Below are 26,893 nucleotides of genomic sequence, written 5' to 3' on the forward strand. Positions count from 1 at the left end.
AAAAACAACAATTATAATTGTACTGCTACGAGAGAGAAAACGACGAACATGAGCGAAACGTTCGAAGGCGCTATCTTCATAAATTACAATTTGCCTACAACTCCCACAATGCACCAAGCGTCTCATTTCCGGTCCTGCGCCGTTTCTGGAGCGGATTGGAACCCGGAGTCAGGACTCAAATAAATGAAGTGTCTTTTGCAGAACAGGTAAGATATTTCACCATTAATATACGTCGGACACCGACTAATTCTCGCCACAGTTAAGCAGAAAATGTGTAGCCGCTTTGTTTTGTTCGCTGCGACTTTCCCTTTGTCGCCTCCATTGCTGTTTGCTGGACGCCAAGGCACTGCGACTCCGGTTTGGCGCTTTGCGTCTCCCGTCCATCCGCCATGCCGACTGTTCTTTGTTACATTTTTGTTCGAGACCAGACGCTCAGATCGGAGTTAAAACCCGGCTACACTTTAGGAGCATCTGAAATCCTGGATCTACTCGGAGTGCTCACGTTAACATGTTGGCTCCAACTATGTCGCCTGGTTCATGTTGCCACAATACTGTTTTGTTTGCGCTTTCAATACAGCCTCGCATAAAATGTATCTGCAGATGCACCATTTCATTTATATCTGTCTGTTTTTTTCCCTCGCTCTTATATTAACACTGTCAACTCTTTGGTTTCCTACTTGTGACAACCTTCCCTCTTATTTGTTGCATTAGGTTTACAGAATGGCAGATCAGATTCCAGATGAGTGCATCTGTGAGTATAGATCCCCCCTCGAAATGCGTATCGTATAGGTGTCACAATGGGAGTGTGTTGTGTGTAATGACTCATGACAGTTGTGGTGTATGTACTGTATGTATGTATGTATGTACAGGGTGTGAGGACTGTGGGCAGTACCATGACTCCGAGTGCCCTGAATTAGGACCCCTGGTGACCGTCCAGGACTCTTTTGTCCTCAGTCGGGCCCGGTGAGCTTGCACCTAATTGTACTTTTGACTGGTATCCATCAGTCTATTAATTATTTGAAGTTTGCACCGTAAAACAAGTACAAGTATGAACTGACCTCTGATCTCACTGCACAGAACTTCTAAAGAGCTGAACGGTCAGGGTATAAATCTGCTTGATTACAGGCTGATTGTTGAATTTCAAAACACAAGTATTAAACTAGTAATGTTGATATTGTATACACAAGTCTCATAATGCACATTCATTGGACATTTCATTTAGCCTGGGAAGCCGTCTGGACCACTGTTCTGAATATATGACTGGATAGCCGATAGGCCATACACGCCTGTGCAAGCCGTTCAAGCGACAGAGCTCCTCAAGTACTCAACCCTGGTCCTCGAGTACCCCTTTCCAGTCTGTTTTCCACAAGCAACACATGTGTTTCAAACGATCAGCTAATCAGCAAGCTCTGCGTGAAGCCCGATAACGATCTTCAGCTGTGTTGGCTGGGGAGACATGGAAAACAAGCTGCATAGGGGTACTCGAGGACCGGGGCTGAGAAACAGTGGTATAAACTATACGGTATGGGTACAGATTAGGCATATACAGCTAATCGGCAGTTAGTATAGGGGTGGGGTTGTTGCAGGGTGGTCACTATTATTTTAACAAGTAAAAAATAATAAGTGGACGGTATGTGCTGCTTTGAAGACCCCCTTTTTCTTTTATCACTCAGTTCCTTAGACCCCAATATTAGATTTGGCAGAGGCACTTTTTGTTGAAATTTTTAATAAATATATACAAGTTTCCTCCTGTTACCATTAAGAATGTATACGTGTATTTAAGGCAAGGTGTAAAAAGTCTGAAGTCGTCTTGTTTATGTTTAACAAATTTAAAACGTAAATCATGCATTCTACTAAATACTGTCTCAAATGTTATCCAATTTCAATACTGTAAATGTATAAGAATTATATGCCGAGAAACGTTTCTTGGGAGGAGCAATATGGCGGCTTCGCGGCTTCAAAAGTCTCGGCCTTTTGGCTATCCAGTCATATGTTCAGATCAGTGGTCTGGACAGGCGTCCGTAGACAGCGATTCGGCATCGGACAAAAACAGGCCGGCCAATCAAATCCGTCTATTAGCTTGACGTCGTCTTCGTGAGCAACGTCACTCGTCGGCGCAAGTCGTTTCAACAGCGCCGAGCTTACTGATTTATAACGCCGTTCGAATATCAAAACAGAGTGACTCATGACACCATGAATATTTAAGTTTTTTCCGCAACAACAACATGTTGGATTTTTACTTTGTATCTGGAGAGAGAAAAAATACTTCAACAAGTCTCTTTTCTGACGTCACGTCTGCTCTTCACTCATTGGTTCATTCCACTGTCTGTTAGCTCATGTTTGCCCCGCCTCAGAAATGCGACTGATAGGGCGGTTGACTCTCCGGCAAAGCCGCGAGTGAGTCTGGATATCCAGGCTACATTTCATTAGGTACTTATACCGCATTTTCACATCTTATGAGAAATTTGTAGTACTTTTAAAATAATAGATATGCTCAGTTGAGGGGTTTTTCTTATTCATGAGTCAGTTATTAAGATGAACCCATTAGATACATTTTTGAAATAATTAGTATTATTACATTTGTCTTTAAATGAACATACATCATATTAAAGTGAGCTTGAACCATCTTCAAAGCCTGGACTGCAAATGAAGAAGAAATGTAAAATATAAAAATAAAAAATTCCTAATGAACATGGCTTCATGTTAATGACTTGCAGAGACGGGCAATTTATAAAAATTTTGCCGGTCCGTCATTCATCAGCACTTTGGACACCTGTCTGTCATCTTCAACGCGTCTTTTTTTCCAAGCCGAACCAAACTGCAATTGTCCTTCTGTCATGTTACTTAACCACACTTCCGTCATCAACAGATCTTCTTCTTATTCTCCTTCTACTACTATTTGCTACGTCACAATCATTCGCAGCACAAGCAGTGTATCTAGTCCGATAAAGAACCACACCATGTACCGTTGAAAACTTAAAGTCATGTCTTTAACTCAAACATTAAATAAATGAACAAAATATCACATACCATGTACCCCTTGTAACCCATTAGTAGAAAATATCTCTCTCACTCTCACTGTCCAAACAGGAAGTAATTGTTTAAAAATATTAATGGAATAATTTAGGAAAAATTTAACAGACAACCAAAACCATAAAGGTTTATATGAAAACACATACATAAAACATTAGTATCAAACAAAGATTGTGGATTTATGTTGTCATGGCAAGGTGAAGTGACATCATCTTTAGTAATTTGGCTGGTTCCGCCTCCTTAACCAATCAGAGCTCACCACAAGTCTCCGCACAGATCCTGTATTGCAATATTAGCAGAGGTGGCAAATCCAAAGTAAAAACCCTGCCACAGTTTGCCGTTAGCCCCAGGTGCTAGCTAGCGAGCGCCCTAGCTAGCTCCTCGGGTGCGCATTTACTTGCTAGGGAGCTAGCTAGCTAGCACAAGGGGTTAAAGCCAAACTGTAGCAGGGTTTTTACTTTCTGGACCTTGATTTGCCACCTCTGAATAGTAATAGTCACTTTCTAAGCGACCACCGTGAACAAACACACGTGAGACGTAGAGGTCCGTTGGTACTTGACCCAGTTAGTGACGATTATATCATTACACTGACCACTTCCATCAGTGATTAGTCAGTCTTTTTTTCTTTTTGAAGTTTATAGTTATTCGTCAGTAAAACGGGCATCAGTCAGTACCAGGGTTATTATAGTTTTGGAATTTTTATTTTAGTTAGTTTTTATTTTGTTTTGTTTTTTTAAATGTAGTCAGTTTTAATTAGTTTTCAGGGTAGTTTTATTAGTTTTAGTTATTAAAAAAAAATGCTTAGTTTTAGTTTCAGTATTAGTTTTCTTTTTTCTTTTCTTTTTTTTGTGTATTACTTGTGCGCAGAGGTGGCAAATCCAGGTCCATAAAGTAAAAACCCTGCCACAGTTTGGCTTTAGCCATTGATGCTAGCTAGCTAGCAGGTAAACAAGCACCATGGGAGCTAGACAGGGAGCTAGCTAGCTAGCAACTGGGGTTAAAGCCAAACTGTGGCAGGGTTTTTACTTTCTGCACCTGGATTTGCCACCTCTGCTTGTGCGCAGTATTTAATAAACACCATGGTAAAATAAGAAAAGTAACTCATTTCTTACTTGGCGTTGCATTTCAGCTGAGTTAAATGAAAATGCAGGCAAGCCCACAAGCACGCAAAATTTTCGCCTAGTGGCGACATCATCTGAAGGTGCTTTTCTATTGGCTGCTGGTAGATGACGTCACTTCTGTGTGACACGTTCAAACATCCTTATTCCAGTTAAATAAATATACTTAAAATCACATTTATAATCATCCCCAAAGGCTCATGCGTTAAATTAATTACCAAAGACTAAAACAAAGGACATTTTTGTCATAATTATAGTTAGTTCGATTTAGTTTTGTAAACATAAAATGTAGTTTCAGTTAGTTTTTGGTTTTTTTAAAAGCATTTTCGGTTTTATTTTATTTCGTTAATGATTTTTTTCCTTTTTTTTTTTTTTCTCGTTTTACCTAAAACAACCTTGGTCAGTACTAATGGAATGCTCACCTCTGCTACATAGCTTCTAGGAATATTTTGTATTCTTGTACTGTATTAGATCTCATCACAATGTACTGGTGTACTTCATTTTGAAGAAGTGCAGATACAATAAAAAAAAAAAAATTACTCTACAACCATCCTGTTTCAGCTCCTCAATTCCAAGTAGCCTGGAGATCAGGCCAGTGGCAGAAGGCGGCGAAGGAGTTTTCGTCCAGCGACGGCTGGTCAAAAGGACTCGTTTTGGGCCCTTCGAGGCTAAGCGGCTCCTTGTTTTGGACAAGGAAGGAGTATTTCCCTTAAAAGTACGGTCAAGTGATTCCTGAGGTATTTGCAGTTTGCGACATTGGTCTACATCCCTCCCCTTTGATGAGCAGATCTTCCGGAAGGATGGCATCGTGGTGTGTTTTGACTGCAGCAGTGAAGATGACTGTAACTGGATGATGCTGGTGCGACCTGCCACCGATCACCGACACCAGAATCTGACAGCTTACCAGCAGGATGATGAGGTGTTTTTCAACACATCCCAGGTTTGTATGCACACCCAATTGCAGTAGACGTCTGAGTTGTGTATTTGCAGCTCGTCCTTTCTGACATTTGTTAAGCAGGATGTGCTGCCAGGAGCTGAGCTGAGGGTCTGGTATGGAGCTTTCTATGCCAAAAAGATGGAGAAGCCCATGCTCAAGCTTCCAGTTCTGCCGCTGCCACCTCGAGGTTCATAACATTGTAATGATGATGTGTATGTTATCCTATAGAACAACCAGGTAGTTGTATCTGACTATCGTGTGGGTCTATAACAGAGACTTATGCGAAGACCAGCTCCTCTCCACCCCCTGTGACGAACAACAAAAATGCAGGTAAGCCAGTTCAAGCTAGTCTCGTAAGTGAATGTGTGGATGTCACAACCTTGCTCTAATATTGTGGGAGACTTGTAAAGACGGGGCTAGTTGTCATAAAACCAATCCTTAAAAATTATGGATGCAGTTATATAATTCAAATGAGGGCAACTCCAAGACACTCATTTCTAAGTTCACAAAATCTGCTGACACACTGCAATCGCATTTTTATTCCACAGATTTCTGTAATACCCTGGCCTCATTTTGAAACCTCTAAAATCCAAATTATCCACCAGCAACTCACTTTCTTATCTACTCCTAACCCTCCAGCTCAATTCTCCCCAGCTTCTACCCACCTGTTCTCTGCAGTCACCCCCCTATCTGTCAACCAAATCTCCAATTCAGAAATCCAAAACCTCTACCTGTTAACTTGACCCTCTCCCGACTGTTCTTGTCAAAGCCTCTGTTCCGGCGCTCTCCCCTCTCCTCTCATCACTAACATTATTCAAACTTCCCTCTCTACCGGCACTGTACCCTCCCGTTTTAAAACTGCTGCTCTCACTCCCATACTAAAAAAAACTCCCATACTAAAAAAAACACAGCCTCGTCACCTCCCGACTTGATTACTGCAACTCCCTCCTGCTCGGTCTCCCTCAAAAAACCCTCCACCAAAACTTCAACTGGTCCAAAACTCAGCTGCTCGCATCATCACACACACGCCCTCCACAAACCACATCATACCTGTGCTCCACTGGCTCCCCATCACACACCGCATCCAATATAAAATCCTGCTCCTCACATTCAAAGCCATCCACAACCTCGCCCCTCCATACCTGACCGACCATGGCTCTGCTCCCCAGCTCTGGAACACTCTCCCCGCTGACCTCCGTAACATAGACTCGATAACCCATTTCAAATCCATTCCCTAAACTCATCTGTTTAGACAAGCCTACTCTCTCTGACTATAACTGCTTCGTCTTTTCTTGATTATTTAATTTTATTTTACCTTATGTTGTTCTTACCATTGTATTTGTATGTTTTAACTGTTGTTGTAAGTTGACCTTGAGTGTCCAGAAAGGCGCCTATAAATAACATTTATTATTATAATGCTAACACTTGTTACTGTGTTCTAAAGGGTGCTAGAAATCCTTGACTTTTAATAATAGTCAGTAGTTTAGAAAACAGGCATGAAGCTGCATTTGAATGCCTAAATTACTATTTGGTCATGGATAGTGTAGTGGTTTATTCGCTTAGCTTCTGGACAGACAGTGATTGTGAAATGGTTGCCTGTCTTTATATGTAGGGCTGGGTTTAAAAAAAAAAAATAGAATAATCTATATTGAATGGATTTTCCTTTTCGAGCCTGATATCGATTCATAAAACTATGGATCAATTATTTTTATATCTTTTTCCCATAAATTAAAAAGAAAGTAGAATTTTAAAGGCCAATTAATTATTATTTTTTTGCGTGTGTCTTACTGGTTTTTTTTTTTTTCAAATTTACCAGCAATTTTCACTGAAGCAACCTAATTTGCTCCCGGCTGTTTTACTGGATTTTGACTGATTTTGCAAAGCCCACAGAATATTGTGTTCTATTGCTATAACAACATGGGACCTACCAAACGAAAGATTAGAGTCTCTTCTTTCATTAGGAAAAAGTATATTTGTATCAGTTTCCGTTTTGCAGCAATTAGCATTAGAATATAGCTAAGATTTATCATTACTCACAAATCTGTTTAGAACTGTGGGTAAATGAGCTTTTTTTTTCCAACATGGCCATGGTTGATCTCTTATACTCTGCTGGCCATTTTTTGTAATAACTACTATTGCTTTAAGCGACCTCTTTAGGTCAGAAGCTGCATCAGAGCCTTTTATGGTCCAGCATTTAAAAAAAAAACGGACTTATTGCACTTTAAGACAATTCAGGGTGACTCTCCCAATCGCATGTTGTTTCTTTAGGAACGCTACGAGTACGAGGCTTACCTTGCTTTCTTTATAGACGTTTCACATTGCTCGGTAGAGAGCCAGACGTAAATAGCAATGGCGGCATACGTCCTAATAAAGTTTCTACAAAATATATTAAACTGGTATTAAATGATTTTTGAAAAACGAATTGCATAGTTGTGTTAATAACAACCAAATAAATAATATAGAGCAAACTTGTCATGACAGTTCTTCTTCTCGATTCACATCAGGTTCCAATGTGATTTCCAGTTCTTCCAGTATTTTTCTCCTTTTATATAGGAATGTCTCAAGGAAAATGTCAGTTGTTCCATACTGTAGATTTCCTGAACAATTTCCTTCCATTCTATGATAGTTGGTGGGTCCTTATTCAGCCACATCCTAGTTTGTGCTTTTCTGCCACCCGCTATAAGTATTTGTATCTGTATAATATCTGTCCTGGGTTTTTTTCCATAGCACAAAAATTAAGATAAAGTTTAAAGTAGATTATTGAACTAATTGCTATTACAACATCTGACCAGTAGGAGGAAATAGCGGGACATTCCCCAAAAAATTGGAAATGACCAGCAGACATGTTGCCACACAATCTCCAATACTGACCCAGCTCAGGTTTATGTGCCTGTATTGTTTTGTTTTTTAGCGTTATGAAATACCTTAAAATATTTTTCTAGTTAAATTCCAGTCGGGGTTCATTTTTAAGGGTTTATACTGCCTTTCGTCTTAAGTTAGTTGGTTCCAACTCCCCGTGTTCTTGAACAGGATTACTGGTGTAGAAAATGGTTGTATAATTTATTTCCATTGGTTTTAGTTAGTTTTGACCAGCGTATAGCATTAGTAGCTACGGTTACTAGGTGCTGGAAAAGCTTGAAATTTGATCTACAACTGGCTCCATTTTGCCATCAGAAAAGGTGTATGAACATTTCATTTAGTGTAACCCAAACTAGAAAGTATTCTATGAAAGCCAGGTGACACTTTACTTAAAAGATGAGCTAGCTAGTCTAGCCTAGCAATGAAGGTCCGGGCGAAAACACGAAAAATTGCTAGCTAGCTAAAGCTCTATCGAGCTATCTAGCTCTCTTTATGTGTAATAACTATGCTGCTTTTAACTATATCTATTGTCCTTTGCTTTCTCTGCACACATCTTACATGACAGATGCTGCCAGTAAAGTGATGGCCAATACAGAGATTCCAGAAGACTCCCTACCACCAAAGGAGGAGATGATAGTGGGGCCCAGTGCGGAGCTTCACTCCCCAGCTGCTCAGCCTCCCGTGAAAAGGGGGCTCACTCGTGGAAGGAGAACTAAGGGCCGCAGGCCTCGACCTGTGGCAGCCACAAGCAGGAGTAAAGGTGAGAAAAACAGAAGTGGTCTGTCTGTCTGTCTGTCCTGTCTGCCGGTGCTGCAACTTCATTATTTGTTCACAATTGCTAGGCATTGACCGATATTAGATTCTGACAGTATAATAACTGTTAGGAAAAAAATTGCGGGATCACGCTATTAATATTACAGCTCTAAAATGGCCTTTTTTTAAATTAGTATTTAGGTAAATTAAAAAAGCACTTTTCCATTGAACAACCAATTTCATTTTTTAACAAAATGTACATTTAGAAACATGTAATCATGTGAAGTTTATTGTATAAATTTTGTTTGTACACTTTTTGGCTCGCATTGTGAATGTCACAAGACCAAACCCAGAAATTTAAACGCAAGGGCACTTAGACGTCAATTTCAGACAACATCAGAGGGATTACAACGGAGGGGTTCATCTGCTTAATTCTTATTCCACCAAATTGCAATATTAACTCATTCACTCGCAGCCATTTTCGCTGAAGCAACCCCATTCACTCCCGGTTGTTTTACTGGATTTTGACTGATTTTGCAAGGCCCACAGAATATTGTGTTATATGGCTATAAAAACATGGAACCTACCAAAAGAAAGATTAGAGTATTTTCTTTCATCAGGAAAAAAAGTACATTTATATCTGTTTCCGTTTTGCAGCAATTAGCATTAGAATATAGCTAAGTTTCATCATTATTCACATATCTGTTTAGAACTGTGGGTAAATGAGCTTTTTGCAACATGGCCTTGGTTGATCTCTTATACTCTGCTGCCACCAGAGAAGGCAAATCCAGGTCCAGCAAGTAAAAACCCTGCCACGGTTTGGCTTTAGCCCCTCATGCTAGATAGCTAGCTCCCTAGCAGGTAAACAAGCACCTGGGGCGAAAGCCAAACTGTGGTAGGGTTTTTGCTTTCTGGAACTGGATTTTCCACCGCTGGCTGCCACCTGCTGGTCCTTTTTGTAATAACTACCGTTGCTTCATGTATTCTCTTCAGTTCAGAGGCTGCACCAAAGCCTTCTGTATGCTCTAGCATAAGTATTATTATTTATTTTTTTTTTAAACGTATAAATACATCTTTGGGAGCATGGTAATATTTAAAATTGAACATATTTATAAGTTTTGGGGAACAAATGAGTTATCAGAATACAGAGATCCCCTTAAAGTCAGCCTTCCAAACAAAATTGATGATGCTTGTCAAGCGTTCATGTAAATCTTTGCATCATGGTTGTAACAAGTTGTAATTATGTGAAAAATGTATTAAGTTTAGCGTCAGTCTGGATAATTGACAGGACAGATGTCTCTACAACATTTCCTCCTGTGTGCAGATGTGAAGCCACCCTTGGCGAGCACACAGCCGCTTCCTTCCGAGTTAGCAATTGCAACAGAAAGAAGAAGCCGTCCTGTCGGGGCTCCAGACGTCGGGATTGTGCACAAGAGACACAAAAGCCGAGAGCACAAGAGGGTGTACCGCTGCTCCCTGTGCAACAAGGTCTTCCAGAACAGCAGTAACCTGAACCGACATATCCGATCACACGGTACTGGGACAGTTTTACTCTAACGTTGCTATCAGTTGTATCTTTTAGCAAACTAGATGCGAATCTTCTCTTCATATTTCCTTCCTCCAGGTGATAAACTGTTCAAGTGTGACGAGTGTGACAAGTTGTTCAGTCGAAAGGAGAGTCTGAAGCAGCATATCTCCTACAAGCACAGTAAAAATGAGGTGGGTAATGATGCAGAAATATTTCAGGAGATAATTAGCTTCTCTGTCTAACATGCAAGTTTTTTGTGCATCTTACAGCCTGACCTAGAATACAAATATAAATGCAACACTTGTGACAAATCCTTCCGCCTGGAAAATGCCTTACAATTCCACAACTGTAGGACAGGTAAGGATGTTCTTTGCTTTTTGTTAGATTCAAAATTCAAGATTCAAAATTCAAAACTAAATTGTATCATCATCTTCATCTTCTTTTCTCCAGACGACAAGACATTCCAGTGCGATATCTGCTCCCGCTTCTTCTCCACTAACAGCAACCTGTCCAAACACAAGAAGAAGCATGGAGAGAAGCTCTACTCGTGTGAAATCTGCAGCAAGATGTTTTACCGCAAAGACGTCATGCAGGAGCACCACAGGAGGCACGGCATTGGTAAGATTGAGAATCAGTCTGCTTTCAGGGGCATCATTCTCGAAGGGGAAACATTCAAAATGGTGGGTTGTTTGATCATGCAAGTTCATGGAGTTCTTAGACACACGTGGGCTGTGTGATGTTGCGCACCTGCTGTTCAGATACCTGTCAGCTCAAATAGCCTGAGTCACAGCTGAACAAGTACAATGAACCTGTGTTAACACAAGAAATTCCTATTATTGTCTAAAAGGTCCAGTGTAAGCTCCAGGATTTTTCCTCGCCCAATTTAAAGATACAGTGTGTGTAATAAGTGACTACTAGATGTTGCTTTAGCATAGAATGCAGCCGAAGCGCGTGCATTTAGAAGAACTAGAAGCTATTCTTATTTTGCGTGAGCAAACGAACATCTTGGCGAGCGACTGCGACTTGGCAACCAGTGTGAAGCCCAGTGAGCGACACCGAAAGGCCGAGCCAGCCGGAGTTAGCCGGGGCAGCTAACAAGAGTGGCTAGTGGGGAGTTACTTTAGTTATATTCAGAGGTGTCAAATCCAGGTCACGAAAGTAAAAACCCTGTCACAGTTTGGCTTTAGCCATTGATGTTAGCTTGCTAGCTAGCTAGCTAGCTACCTATAAGGTAAACAAGCACCATGGGAGCTAGTTAGTTAGCACCTGGGGCTAAAGCTAAACTGTGGCAGAGTTTCTACTTTCTGGACCTGGATTTGCCACCTCTGGTTATATTATTAAAATCAATAGTGGGTTTTTAGATTGAGTGAATTATTAGTTCACCACTAGATGGCGCTACAGATTACACACTGTGAATTTAAGGCAGTCGTAGTATCATTCTGAACATTTGTGTACATATGCAGTGCCACCCACTGACTCAAACAACACTTTTTTTGGTGAAGAATTTACATGTATTTTATTTAGAAATGTTTGGTATTTATAAAAAAAAATTGTGCTAGAGCACACAGAAGGCTTTGATACAGCCTCTGAACTGAAGAGAATGGTTGAAGCAATGTTAGTTATTACAAAAACGGCCAGCAGGTGGCAGTAGAGTATAAGAGATCAACCAGGGCAATGTTGAAAAAGCTTTTTCAACATGGCCAAGAACACTTCAACATGGTCACCAGGGGTGAGGCTCAAACCCACAACCTCACGGATGAGAAACAACCACTCTACCACTGAGCCGTGCCACCCCTAAGACAAACGCAGAGTATGGCTTTCATTGTTCCATTGTAGGAGCCCCATGTTTGTTTTCACCTCCAAACACTAGGGGGCAATGTGTGTTTGTGTTTTTTACATCTGAGCAATGGCCAAGTTGTACTTAATTGGGGTTCCACTGGTGGACATGTGTTACTGATTAAGGAAGCAAGCATTTTTTTACCTGAATGTAGGGGATTGTCCACTTGTAAAGATATTTTTGTTACAAAGTGCATCTTTATTAAGTAGATCTAACATTCGACCACATTTGAACAGGGCCAAAGCACATGAAGAAAGAGGAGTTGGAGACCAATGGTGAAGAAGCGACCAAGTACAGAAAGGAACCATCACCATGTCCCATCTGTGGCAAGGCGAGCTCTCTTCCTGCGAGTCCAGCACTCGCACAAGATCTCAGGAGTTGACCATTATTCTCATACTTATGAACAGGTGTTCTCCTGCCGAAGTAACATGAACAAACATCTGCTAACTCACGGCGATAAGAAGTACATCTGCGAGATCTGCGGACGCAAGTTCTTCCGAGTGGATGTGCTTCGCGATCACATTCACGTTCATTTCAAGGTCAGGCGTCTATCGCTAGTCCATTTTCAGGCTCATTTTTCTTTCGTTAGAATAAAAGAAGCCTAATTATTAGGGGTGTCAAAATTAGTGGGTTAATTTTGAGTTAATTTAAAGTTCCTTTAACGGCACTAATTTTTTTAAGGCACAATAATGGAAAGCCTGTACTGGGGGAACTCCAGTTGCAACGCAGCAGACACGTTCATGTAAAAATTGAGCAGTAATAAATTTGATAATAATGCATATATTTGTGGAGACTGGGCTCAAGTTTTACTTTACAATTTTCAAAATGTGCAGAATTTCATGTTACTTCATGTTAAAAGATTAGATGGCTCTTAATATGAAAAGAAAAATGCATGTAAGCTGTCACTAACGTCTTACAAATGCAATTATGCCATCTAGTGGCATAAAAATGACCAACACAAATCAATATCACACTTTTTTTTTTACAGTCCATCTTTTTAATTTTAACTAAATTTTATGTATTATTGTGAAATTACTGTCTCAATGACTAAAATATGCAGCCACATTGTATTTGTTTAACATTCCCCCCCACACTTTTATGTTAACAAGAGAATGAAAATTTAGGAGAAAAATATTTTATTATATATTTTATTGTACATTTAGAACAGATATAACATTTGCGATTAATTGTGAGTTGGCTATTGAAATTACGATTACAAATTCTAATCGCCTGACACCCCTACTAATTATTAGTAACTAACACATACATATAGTACATACAGGAGAAGTAATTGATTCATTAGTTATATATGCATTCAGTATTTTAGCACTTATAACTAGAACAGCCTCTAGCAATATTTGAATGCTGTTTAAACAGTAAATTAACAATTATTAAAATGACAACACTATAAGAAAAAAATACATTACAAAATTACATTACCACTATAGCAGGTAGAAACGAGTATTTTCTGACTGTATCAATCCCGGGTTGTCATTACGATTTTTTTTTTTAATGAGCCTATTTTGTTGCAGGATATTGCCTTAATGGATGAGCAGATGAGGGAGGACTTCATCAAAAAGATCGGCATTTCAGCAGGCGACAGCGACGAAAAGGACGACGACGATGATGATGATGATGATGATGATGATGATGACCCCGAGCACCACAAATACAACTGCAAGAAATGTCAGGTTAGCTTGGCCCCCATCGGGCCAAACGTCATCAAGATATCAACGTGATCCCACATGAATTCAGATGGGTCCTTTGTCCGTGCCTGCAGATGTCGTTCGCCAAGGGCCGAGAATACCTGAAACACATCACTGAGCAGCACAAAGAACGCGGCTTCGGCTGCGCCATCTGCAACCGACGCTTTGCACTCAAGGCCACATACAACGCCCACCTGGTCATCCACAGAGAGCAGCTGCCGGACCCTTTTGTGCAAAAGTAAGGATTGGATTGACATGAATTCTGTTTCCAAATTTCGTTTACTTCACGGTAGGCCTGAACAATCAATCAAATTCAAATCAACGTCAGATTTTCAAATCGCAATTAATGCAATTTAGGAAAAAACAAAACAAAAAAACTCTGCTTTATTTTGATCAGTTGAACCGGTTTCACATCACAGTTAAGGTACAAGCCATGCTAATATTGATATTGCTGAAGCATACCCACAATATGTTATTATGATTTTTATTCTCCACACTTTTTTGCCGTGTCTCTCTCACTCTCAACTCTCACATAATACTTCCAATTTACACCGTTCAAATTTCAATTAGCTTAAAAAATTCACACTTCCCGGTAATTTTTTTTTTTACAAAATGCTGCCATATATCGTCTGATTTCACATTATTTACAGTATTCGCACAATTTAACGATAAATATCAACTTTTTCCCATTAATTTTCAATGGGACAGACACTGACATTTTTCTATGTGCCACTTTCCACGCCCACTTCCATACATACATCATTACCACCTGTGGCGCAGTTGGTAAAGTGCGTTGTCCTGTAACCCGGAGGTCGTGAGTTCGAATCCCACCTTTGACTGTGCATTGCAAATATATCCACGGCTCTTATGCTAAGCGATAGACATGTATACCAACTGACTACCATATCAAGAAATGCATTATAATTTCACTGAAATTATTAAATGCATGCTAGCTTTCAGCATCAGATGACACTTTTCAAAATAAATACGCTATGAGCCATGATTTCAAACAAATTAAGTTAGCTCAATGGTTAGAGCAATTGCCTTCCACCACGGAGTACCTGGGTTCAAACCCCGCTTGGTCCACATTTGAGTACTTTAGTCATTTATCCTTCAATTTACTTCATAAGCACATTCCGTTCCGTTCCGTCTTCAATTCCGCTTATCCCAGGTCGGGTCGCGGGGAAGCAGCTTTAGCAGGGAAGCCCAGACTTCCCACTCCCCAGCCACTTTAGCCAGCTCCTCCGACGAGATCCCATGGCGTTCCCAGGCCAGCCGAGAGACGTAGTCTCTCCAGCGTGTCCTGGGTCGTCCCCGGGGCCTCCCGCCGGTAGTACATGCCCGGAACACCTCCCCAGAGAGGCGTCCACGAGGCATCCGAACGAGATACCCGAGCCACCTCAACTGGTTCCTCTCAACGCGGAGGAGTAGCAGCTCGACGCTGAGTCCCTCCCGGATGACCGAGCTTCTCACCCTATCTCTAAGGGACAGCCCGGCTACCCTGCGGAGGAAACTCATTTTGGCCGCTTTATCTGGGATCTTGTTCTTTCGGTCACGACTCACCGCTCGTGACCATAGGTGAGGGCAGGAAGGTAGATCGACCGGTAAATCGAGAGCTTTGCCTTTCGGCTCAGCTCCTTCTTCACCACAACGGACCGATACAGAGTCCGCATCACTGCAGATGCTGCACCGATCCGCCTTTCGATCTCCTGCTCCAACCTACCCTCACTCGTGAACAAGACCCCAAGATACTTGAACTCCTCCACTTGGGGCAGGATCTCATCCCGGAGAGGGCACTCCACCCTTTTCCGACTGAGGACCATGGTCTCTGATTTGGAGGTGCTGATCTTCATCCCAACCGCTTCACACTCGGCTGTGAACCGCTCGCTGGAGATCATGGCTTGAAGAAGCCAACAGCACCACATCATCTGCAAAAAGCAGAGATGCAATGTTGAGGCCACCAAACCGGACCCCCTCAACGCTTCGGCTACGCCTAGAAATTCTGTCCATAAATGTTATGAACAGAATCGGTGACAAAGGGCAACCTTGGTGGAGTCCAACCCTCACTGGGAACGAATCCGACTTACTGCCGGCAATGTAGACCAAACTCTGACATTGGTCGTACAGGGACCGAATAGCCCGTATCAGGGGGCTCGGTACCCCATACTTCCGAAGCACCCCCCACAGGACTTCCCAAGGGACACGGACAAACGCCTTCTCCAAGTCCACAAAGCACATGTGGACTGGTTGGGCGAACTCCCACGCACCCTCGAGGACCCTGTTGAGGGTGTAGAGCTGGTCCACTGTTCCACGGCCGGGACGAAAACCACACTGCTCCTCCTGAATCCGAGATTCGACTTCCTGACGGACCCTCCTCTCCAGCACCCCTGAATAGACCTTACCTGGGAGGCTGAGGAGTGTGATCCCTCTAAAGTTGGAACACACCCTCCAGTCCCCCTTCTTAAAAAGGGGAACCACCACCCCTGTCTGCCAATCTAGAGGCACTGTCCCTGATGTCCACGCGATGCTGTAGAGACGTGTCAACCACGACAGCCCCACAACATTCAGAGCCTTTAGGAACTCCGGGCGGATCTCATCCACCCCCGAGGCCCTGCCACCGAGAAGCTTTCCAACCACCTCAGTGACTTTGACCCCAGAGATAGGAGAGCCCACCTCAGAGTCCCCAGACCCTGCTTCCTCAAAGGAAGGCGTGTCGGTGGAATTGAGGAGGTCTTCGAAGTATTCTCCCCACCGATTCACGACGTCCCGAGTCGAGGTCAACAGCACCCCATCTGCACTATACACAGTGTTAATGCCGCACTGCTTTCCTCTCCTGAGACGTCAGATGGGTGGACCAGAATTTCCTCAAAGCCGTCCGGGAGTTGTTTTCCATGGTCGTTTTCATAAGCACATGCGTTCAGCTAATAGCGTTCCGCTTTGCAGCATTCCCATGCAATTTCTGCAGAAATTGCACTTTGTCTAGTTTATAAGCTAACCTAGGATTAATACGTGCATTTAACACCAGAATTAAGTGTTTGGGTGATTGAGTACACTTTTCACAAACATCTAGTTAGAACTGAGGTTCCAACTTTGCACATCAAAATAGCAGGCGAATTAATAAATGTCTGTACTCAGGAAAGAAAATCTATTCGCTAAACTGAACTGCATACTGGAAATGAATTACTGTACGCTACGTCCTTCGTCAGCCAGGAGGAGTGGCCTATATAAGGTTTGAAAGTATATGTGACCAGCTCCAAAAAAATGGTCCGCATGTCGGAAAGTAACAAGTGAAGTGATTGAGGAAAATACAGCAGGAGGTCGATTTTGAGATTTGTCCAAAAATAGACTCCTTGGGGTTTCTATTTTCATTTCACAGCAGCACAAAAGTAAAACAATTAATAGAAGTGTATGAAAATAAGCAATTATTAGACAGTATGTATGGGACTGTTTTTAACCTAGCTGCTAGCTAGCGCCGTCTGTTTAATAAAAAAATTAAAAAAACTTATTTCTCCGCCATAAATGTTATGAGGAAAAGCCGTTCTGATATTGGATGGGCAACAACCCAATAAAGTCAAAATACACGAAAGTGAATAGAACAGTCATCCTACCTTGGAGGAAAAGTACGCTGTCGTCGGTCGGGATACCGGCGAATTGTAATCCAAATAGAGATCATCTTCAATTCCTGGATCTCTTCCCCAATGAATTGATTTCTAGTCGAGTCAGAAATTCAAAATGTAGTATGTAATTAGACTCATCATGTATTGTAAATACTAATGTAATGTTTTGATCGCTTGCCGATGTTGTCTATTTCATGCGACGCTGGACACGCCACTTCTTCGATGTGTCAGAAATGAACCGTCTGCCTGCATGCGTAGCAAATACTACTACACATTTTCACTTGATGCTCTTTTAGGTGGGATGACATAAAAAAAAAAGGAGATATGAAACTTGAAGAAAAATGACCGTTATGGCCTTCCACAAGCGAGTCACCCCGACACCCCTCCCCAAAGTGCACACAGGCTATATTGACTTGTAAATACAATAGTGCAGTGTCCCTTGTGTATTGGGGTGGTGGAACAAAAAAACAAAAGGTTAAATCATGACAACATTTTTATTTTCTTCATGTGACCAAAAGCATTTGAGATATAACATCCATGATAAGTTAAATCACGGACAATAGCCTTACCTGCAATTGGAATTGACTTTCTGCAAATATTTTAACAGTTCTCGAAAATTTCAGGTTAATATCTATTTCCTAAGCTATTGGTTGCTATGGATATTTGAAAGATGCAAGTACCAAAACTTTAAAGGTGTTTTTCTCAAAACTAGAGATTTTTACCTTCCAACATTAAAACTGCTGTAACGTTGTAAATTTTTGAGTTACGTCCATGTATTATATATCATATCAAGGGAATTAAGTGCAGAATTTGAATATATGAATATCTAATTTTTTTGGCACATGAGGACCCTTTTACCAGTCACATATTATTAATATAAAATGTTTACAAATGTTAGTTGTTTGTTTGCACAATAGAGCTGGTTATTTTCTTTCTTTTTTTTTACTTATGAGGGGTGTATACAATAAATGTCCTCAAAATTATTCAGTAGATTTCTTTTAAAATAAAGTTGGCTTTGCTTCTTGACAAGAAAAATTATATAGAAAAAGAAAACTATTGTCTTATTTAAGACTTCGTGATTTATGCTTACACCTGACTTGTTTGTTAGAATTTTCTGAAGTTGCGTTAAAGACAAGTTAACAACTCTAATTGAAATAGATTTTATATATAATTCAGGGTTTGTTTGTTTTAGCGGTAGCCTAATCTATGAGACCAAAAATTTATGTATGGTCAATCTGACATTGTTTATTGTTGTTAGGGGTGGGAATCTTTGAATGTCTCATGATTCGATTCAATTCCGATTTTGGGTCTGTGATTCGATTTTCAATTAAGAAAGATTTTTGCTTCAAAATGATTTTCTTCAATCTATAGATGTGCAAGGAATTGTAATGATCTACTCCAGTCGGACTCGCTAATGCTAATTAGCGCGCTACTCGCGCACTTTTATCACTAAAACGAACGGCTCCACGCTGAAAAAAAACTTTATTGGAATAACTTGATCGTGACTTTTTTCTTCTACTCTCTAATGTGGCTACAACTTAACAGTGTATTAGACCGCGTAGAACCACACTGACCCTAAGTGGCCAAATCGGGTACAACATGAACAGCGCTCCAAATAAAGGCACACACAGACAAAGGCAAGACAGTATAAAATAATTGAAATACTATTTATTTTGGGACATTTAAAATCGATTCTGAATCGTACTAAATGAGAATCGCGATTCTTATGAAAATCTTTTTTTTTTGGCCTATCCCTAATTGTTATACAGGTAAATTTATTGCTTGTGTTTCTAAAGGTACATCCATCCATGTGAAATTTGTGGCAGAATCTTCAACAGTATCGGCAACCTGGAGAGGCACAAAATCATCCACACTGGTGAGATCATTCAAATGTTTCTACACTTGCCTTTTTCAAGTATTAAGTACACGTTTTGCATAGGAAACATCTTGTATAATCTAAACTAGGGATAGAACGATTATCAGCCAGGCCGATTATCGGTGCCGATATTTGGCATTTTGGCAAATATCAGCATCTGCCTTTTTTGCGAATCTGAAGGCCGATAAAGCTGGTGTCTCACTGAGCGATGAATGCTTGTGAACGTAGCAAACTTTAGGATTTTCATCAGGATTTGTAAGATGTTCACATACAGTTGTTACTTGTCGCAAAGACATTTTGAACATATTCAGACCATTTTTCACTGTCTGCAAAGATCCTTTGAGACCTTTTACAAACCCTGACACCAAATTAGCTACATTCGCATGCATTTGTTGGGAACTTTTCATTTATGGATTTCTTTCAGTTTCCACTTAAGGAAATGATGCTGACACTGGGAACACGTACACTATAACAATAAAGAAATTATGTTGACATTTTGGAAAACTTTATTTAAAGTAGAAAACTTTACGGAATTATTTATTTGCTAAGTTTTTAATTCAGCTTAACTCATTCATTTCCAGACATTTTCACTGAAGCAACCCACTTCGCTCCCGGCTGTTTTGCTGGATTTTGACTGATTTTGCAAGGCCCACAGAATATTGTGTTCTATTGCTATAAAAACATGGAACCTACCAAAAGAAAGAATGGAGTCCATATTAGCATTACAATATAGCCAAGTTTCATCATTATTCACAAATCTGGTAAAAATACTGGGAGAAAGAGCTTGTTGCAACAAAGCCCTGGTTGATTTCTTATACTCTGCTGCCACCTGCTGGCCGTTTTTTGTAACAACTACCATTGCTTAAAGCGGCCTCTTCAAGTCAGAGGCTGCATCAAAGCCTTCTGTATGCTCTAGCATAAAAAACGTATAAATACGTCTTTGGGGGCATGGTAATTTTTTTAATAGAACGCATTTATACGTTTTTGGAAGCTCCCTGCAATTTTTGCTATAATTTTCAAACAAAGCTGTCAATTCTTTACATGTTTAAAATGAAAAGAAAAAGTAATTTGTTAAAAAATTTGACACCTATTATTTTCTCCTTTGCTGCAAATGAATATTGGCTTGAAATATCGGTTATCGGTCTCCTTGACTACTAATAATTGGTATTGCTGTCACTATCGAATATTTTTAGAATCGATGAATCTATCTAATCTGATTCATTTTTATTTTGCATTAAAGGATATGCAAAACATTTCCCCTGATTACAGTTTATTAACCACTGATTGGTGGTTATTTTGTACTTTGTACTTTGTACTTTGTACTTTGTATAGTGATTTTACAATTACTGTTGATATGACTATTTTCAATAAAAAAAAAAAAGGCTGATTAATTGTCGATTGATTTGATGATTAATTTTGACAGCTCTAATGATCGGTATCTGCCTTGAGAAAACCATATCAGTCTATCACGTTTCTAAATCTGAGTGTTGTGCATCCTGCAGGGGTGAAGAGCCACTGCTGCGACAAGTGTGGTAAATCCTTTGCGAGGAAGGACATGCTGAAGGAGCACCTGCGGGTCCACGACGACATCCGAGACTTTCTGTGCGCAGAGTGTGGGAAAGGTCAGCTCCTATTGTGCGCGAATGCGTAGCTGTTACTTGGATTGTTCGGACATGATGGGACCTACTGTGTGCCCTGCGCAGGCATGAAGACCAAGCATGCCCTCAGGCATCACATGAAGTTACACAAGGGCATCAAAGAGTACGAATGTAAGGAGTGTAACCGCAAGTTTGCCCAGAAAGTCAACATGCTCAAACACTATAAGAGACACACAGGTGAGTTTATTGTTTGAAGGTGCTACGTTAAAATGAGCCATTTATTGCATCATATTTTGTGCGTGTGTCCGTAGGTATAAAGGATTTCATGTGTGAGCTGTGTGGTAAGACATTCAGTGAAAGAACAACTCTCGAGACACACAAACTCATTCATACAGGCAAGTTTTATCGTCTTCGTTGGTGCATATGCCTCACACACAAAAAAAATGTGGATTGGCTTTTTCAACTGTAGGTACAGTTGTCACATAAGCAGCCATTATTTGCCATAAATCCTGTCTGCGCCTTCGTTGTTGCTGTCTCCCTGACCCGTTTTCTTCCTGTCTTTTCATACATTTTTGAGAGGCATCCATTTCTTGGTCAGAGGTGGACAATCCGGGTCCAGAAAGTAAAAACCCTGCCACAGTTTGGGTTTTGCCCCTGATGCTAGCTAACTAGCTCCCTAAAAGATAAACAAGCACCATGGGAGCTAGCTAGGGAGTTAGCTAAGCCTTAGTTTTTGCTTTCTGGACCTGGATTTTCCACCTCTTTTCTTGGTAATGTCACTCCTGTGCCAGTGTGTGTTGACGCCCATGTAATATGAGTTTGAATGTGATCGGTTTCTCGGGGCATGAAATCACGAGCAAAGTGGTTAATTGTGAACTCCTTTACTCCTTAATATTTCTGGTGTGTATATTCCCAAAAGGTGAGATTACTAACTTAATATTGTATGCGTAAACTGCTCTGTTAGTGCGCAAAGGTTTGCCCAAAGTATGACGTCATATCAGTTTGTGCTATCATGTTATTTAGGCTGGTATGCAGGCTAATGCTATTGATGAGCATCATGTGATGGCGGTTTGTCTATATTGAATAGTTTGGCTACAGTTGTTTATATCTACCTTTTGTAATTTTCTACAATGCGTGGGTGGTGGTGGTGCTTTATGGTCCTCTCTGTTTTAAAAGTTTTGCTGCCATTTTGTGTCAAGTATAGACAATTACAAATCTCTTTTGGGATATGCTTGACTTGATCCCTGTTCCTCATGAATAACGGGAGGCTCACTGTATAATTTTCAGTGCATTCAATACCCTTCCTGTTTTTTTGATGAGTTCATTTGTTTTAGCTTAAAGAAAAAAAACATTACTCGTGGTGGCAATGTATTAGCCAAGAAAATTGATCCAGGTGCATGAAATCAATGTATATTGAACATCTGTCCTTTCTTTAAAAAAAATGTTTTTATACAATCACTTCTGCATATCACTGTTGTCCGGCTTTTGTGTGTCCCGGTGTTCCTATGAGCTAATTTGTTGGGGGCATTATGCTTCTGGTGGGTTAGTATTGTTTCAATCAGGCCTGCAGGGACCAGACAACTACAATTCCCCCATTAGAGGACTAATAAAGGCTTATTCTATCCTAGCTTGACCATATGGAGGACCAAAATTCAAAATAAATAAGTTACTAAATAAATGACTAAAGGTGAAAATAAAAACTGATGTAAAAAATATAATGAAAAAAAATAAATAGAAAAAAATATATATAAATGGAAATAAAAAATGAAAAAAATATATATAAATCAATAAATAAAAACGCTCTGCTCTCACATTTATTTATTTCATGCTGCAGACGCTCTGTTAGGACGAAATGTTATTCAAATGAGGGGGCGGTCCTAAGCGTGTCTTGGGTTGGTCTCCGATCATTATATTTTTTTATATATTTTTAAAAATGTTGTATTTAATTTGTACTTTTATTCATTTTTGTATTTATTTGTAATTTATATATATATATATATATATATATATATATATTATGTCGTTGTTTTTTATTTCCATTTATATTTATTTTTTGTATATAATTATGAATTATATACGTTTTTATTTTCACTTTTATTCATTTATTTATTTAGTCATTTATTTATTTTTAATTTTGGCAGTTTTGGTCCTCCATATGACCAAGCCTCTTCCATGTTCCTTCTCCATAGTGGGAAAGACCTGGACTTGTGCCACCTGTGACAAGAAATACCTGACTGAGTACATGCTGCAGAAGCACGTGCACCTAACCCACGAGAAGGTCGAGGCCCAGTCGTGTCAACTCTGCGGCACCAAGGTTTCCACGCGGGCCTCAATGAACCGACACCTGCGACGCAAACACCCCGATGTGAGCAGCGTAATTTTTTTCCCGTTGGCCTTTGTCATGCAATTACACATGAACCTGCTTGTTGTTTGCCTTTTGTGTTTCAAGATTGTGCCTGTGAGAATTGAGGACTTTGACGAGTTTCAGGAATCCCCAACAATCAATGACTCTTCTGCCGGTGTTGCGCAGGTTTGTTTGGAGCCTAAAATAGTTTTATGTACTATATATACAAACGGGGATTATCTTTTTTACATCATGTCATGTCACCATAGATGCCAAATCCAGGTCCAGAAAGTTAAAAACCCTGCGGCAGATTGGCTTTAGCCATGTAAATGAGCACCATGGGAGCTAGCTAGCTAGCACCAATGGCTAAAGCCAAACTGTGGGAGGGTTTTTACTTTCTGGACCTGGATTTGGCACCTCTGCATGTCAATGCATTTTATATGGGTGTGTATGTGAAATGTAATGAATTACTTCACAATCCCTTAGCCAAGCCTGACGTTGGTAAAAGACAGCCCGTCTCAGGAAAGACCCATCCGACCGACTCGCCAGGCTAAGAAGAAGCAAAGAGTCACGGCCGAGCCAGAACTTTCCGGATCAGACGATTACGTTGATTTCACAGAGCCCAGACAGGAACCTCCACAAGAATTCAACGCTGTCATCGTTGGTGAGGAGACAGAAACCAGCTCTGCGGTGCAGAGTATCCAGCAGGTACATATCGCGTATTTATTACATTACATTACAGGGAAAAAAAATCTGAAATACAGTGGAAAAAATTATTCAGAAAAACAGCACAAGCTTCTGTTTTTCAGAGTTTTCTTTTTTTATTACCTCTGAACTCCAAGTGACTTGTTGTAGACTCGCTAATGGCGGACACTTTGCCGCATCGTACTATATGACTTACTGGCTCAGTTAAGGTAAGGCATGGACAGTAATTAGTAACACACAGTTTCATGCTTTTTTTACCGTAAAATATCATTCTAATGTAACCTAGGTATATTGTTTTATGGAGCACTTAAGTATACAAACTAGGGATGCACGATAATATCGGTGGCCGATGATTATCGGCAATTATCGACCAATGTGACGTCAAACAGATAAACCAGATCATCAAGAAATCTGCCGATAATTATCAGCAATTATCAACCAATTTGATGTCATACAGATAAACCAGAAAATAAAGTTCGCTGATAATAATAGACATGCCACATTGGTCCATCTGTTGTTTGTGGCTCAAGTGGTGCCCAACTCCTCAACCCCTCCCCTCGCCTATTTCAGTGTTGCATATTTGTGACGTCATAATGCGCGCGACCTCGTGTTCACAGAAGCTGCATCATGGCAACATGGCAGTCGCCAGTGGGGGCCGTGTCTCCCCAAAATGTTACCCTCACAGTTTTTTGTTGCATTTTAAAAACATGACTCTCTTGTTTTGGCCAACTCGGAATGAGTTACTGGTTGTCTTTGAAGCAGAGAGATCAATAAAATTCAGCTTCATGGTGCTTTACACAATGTTTCAATATTTGTACATGTTAGACCAGAAGGACGCGAAAGTATATTTGTATTCAAGTTAATTTTGCAAACAATTATCGGCTTACTTATCGATTATCGACATCGGCACTTTCTAAATTATTGGTATATCGGTATCAGTTGAAACTAGCATTATCGTGCATCCCTAATACGAACATGTCAATCGATCTGCATGATTTTAGTAAGTTACTAGTTAGAAAGCGTATTGATGCGGCAGGAAAGTGTCCGCCATTAGCGGGTCTGCAACAAGTCACTTGGAGTAAAAAAATAATAATAATAATAATTAAAAAAAAATTCTGAAAAACAAAGCACCCGCTTCTGTTTTTAATAAAAACAGGAAGAAAAAAATATGATTTTTTTCTGTTTTTCTGAATATTTTTTACAACAGAAAAAAAATTCTACGTAAGCGTGTTGCATTCACTTGAAAAAAAAGAAACAATTTTTGTGTACATTTTTTTCTGTTTTTCTGAATATTTTTTTCTGTTTTACTAAATATTCCAAAAAACAAGAACACATATATATATTCTGAAAAACAAGAACAACAATTCTAAAAAACAGAAGATTTTATTCTTCAAAAAACAGAAACAAATATATTTTTTTCCTGTTTTTATTTTTTTTATGTTTATTTTTTTTAATTTCCTGCTGTTTTTCTGATTTTTTTTCTTGTTTTTTGGAGAGAACAACATTAATGCCAGAAAATACATATTCAGTAAAAATGAAAAAAAAACAGAAAAAAATACACAAAACAAGTGAATGTAGTACGCTTCCGTATTTTTTCAAGATTTTTGTATGCAGCATAATAGCTAAATGCTGCTTCACCAAGTTTGCTTTTCCTAGTGCTGTTTCAAATATTCTGCATTGAGAAGATATATTAATATGGATAAAATAAAATAATCCATTAGCAATCCCTAGAGGACAAATACAATTTATTATCATGTTCAATTAATTGAATACTGTTTAGACATATTTTTCCTAAAAATTTTGAATTTCCAACGCGTAGCCAAATAAAACCTTGCTACTCTAGCTCCTATCTTGCTGTCATTTCAGGTGGTGGTTCTCACTGACCCCAGCGCCCCATCCAACTCCTCCCCCAACAATTCAGTGGGGCTGAACATCTCCAGCCCACCCTCGGCTCAGTTCACAAGCCTGCAGCCCGTAGCCGTCGGGCACCTGACAGCCGGCGACCGGCCCATGTCGCTGGACAACTCAATCCTCACTGTCACCTTCGACACGGTCAGCAGCTCGACCATGCTCCAAAACAGGCCCGTCGACCTTGTCCCGGAAACCGTCGGTCCAGCAGCGGGAGGAGGACAGTCAGCCCAGTCGGTCGCACATTTCATCAACCTTGCAACTCTTGTCAACCCCATGAGTCACCAGCTTGAAGCACAAACTCTGGCCTGGAGGCCAGTAGCGGCGGCCGAGGGCCAGGTCACCCCTGTGGTTGAGGGCCCTCAGGGGGATGTTCACGGGGTCCAGAGTCAGGGGCCCGAGAGAGGGCAGGCAGGCCAAAGTCAGCCGCCCACGCCACAGCAGCAAAGCGGCGCCGCACGGCAGATGTTCAGCTACTAATGAGGTGCCGGTCACCTCAAGCTGTTGCGTGTACAGACACTTTATAAAACATATCGATTTGATCATTGTCACCCAGATGCCTCTACAGTGCCATTCAAGTGATTTATTTATTTATTTTTCCTGAAAAATCTAACTGTTACAATAGTAAATTGAGTCTTGGGGGGGAAAAAGACAGAGCTCGTTCTTTGTTATGCTTTACCAGCCTTTTAATCGTGTATGTTATTAAGATGAAAGGGCTTAGACAGAATTATTTATTTTTTAATCATGTGTTAAGTGGTTGTGGCTCTGTTCTGCTTTATTATTAAACCGAGTCTTGTTCTGTGGCATTATACTGGGTAATTTGCTTTCACTTTTCAAACGCCTTTAACTTGAGTAGGACAGGGGAGGGGCGGGGGGTAACTTTCAGGCACTTTTGTGGAAAGAGTTGATGCATTTAAATAATTAAAATTATGGGTTCCAAATTTGTATGTACTGCGGAGTGTTACTTGTGTACATATTTAACCATACAATATAATGAATATACTTAGTTTTTATAACTTAGCTTTTTGCAATACATTATGCGTCCCTTATTCTATGTTTTCTAAAAAAAAAAAA

The 26,893-nt window shown here is 40.3% G+C and overlaps 1 protein-coding gene across 5 annotated transcripts; it reads left to right on the forward strand.

Annotated features, from left to right (window-relative positions):
• Positions 1-125: 125 nt before the first annotated feature.
• prdm15 (PR domain containing 15) lies at positions 126-26,732 on the forward strand. 5 transcript variants are annotated; one of them, XM_086057919.1, is made up of 24 exons: positions 126-206; positions 712-751; positions 870-963; positions 4,713-4,866; positions 4,939-5,091; positions 5,167-5,275; positions 5,362-5,418; positions 8,513-8,707; positions 10,025-10,234; positions 10,325-10,419; positions 10,498-10,585; positions 10,679-10,846; positions 12,302-12,396; positions 12,473-12,604; positions 13,598-13,756; positions 13,846-14,009; positions 19,185-19,264; positions 20,767-20,886; positions 20,968-21,099; positions 21,174-21,257; positions 23,052-23,227; positions 23,312-23,392; positions 23,693-23,914; positions 25,778-26,732. In XM_086057919.1, the coding sequence occupies exons 2-24, from the start codon at positions 721-723 to the stop codon at positions 26,297-26,299; spliced, it is 3,321 nt and encodes a 1,106-aa protein (XP_085914045.1). In that variant the 5' UTR covers positions 126-206; positions 712-720; the 3' UTR covers positions 26,300-26,732. The 5 variants fall into 5 exon arrangements, with proteins under 5 accessions (XP_085914045.1, XP_085914046.1, XP_085914043.1 ...); XM_086057920.1 differs by having other exon boundaries at positions 5,170-5,275; XM_086057917.1 differs by having other exon boundaries at positions 10,498-10,846.
• The last annotated feature ends 161 nt before the right edge of the window (positions 26,733-26,893 follow it).

The sequence above is a fragment of the Leptonotus elevatus genome, chromosome 16, assembly GCF_054856555.1.
Source record: "Leptonotus elevatus isolate MCC_2025b chromosome 16, RoL_Lele_1.0, whole genome shotgun sequence".
Lineage (NCBI taxonomy): Eukaryota > Metazoa > Chordata > Actinopteri > Syngnathiformes > Syngnathidae > Leptonotus > Leptonotus elevatus.

What these genes read in the sequence shown, in the direction of transcription:
- prdm15 (XM_086057917.1), top strand. Translation starts at nt 721, where the DNA reads ATGGCAGATCAGATTCCAGATGAGTGCATCT. An exon ending in CATGTCCCATCTGTGGCAAG is followed by an intron (nt 12,397 to 12,472) that starts GCGAGCTCTCTT and finishes ACTTATGAACAG; the next exon opens with GTGTTCTCCTGCCGAAGTAA. An exon ending in ACACAAACTCATTCATACAG is followed by an intron (nt 21,258 to 23,051) that starts GCAAGTTTTATC and finishes CCTTCTCCATAG; the next exon opens with TGGGAAAGACCTGGACTTGT.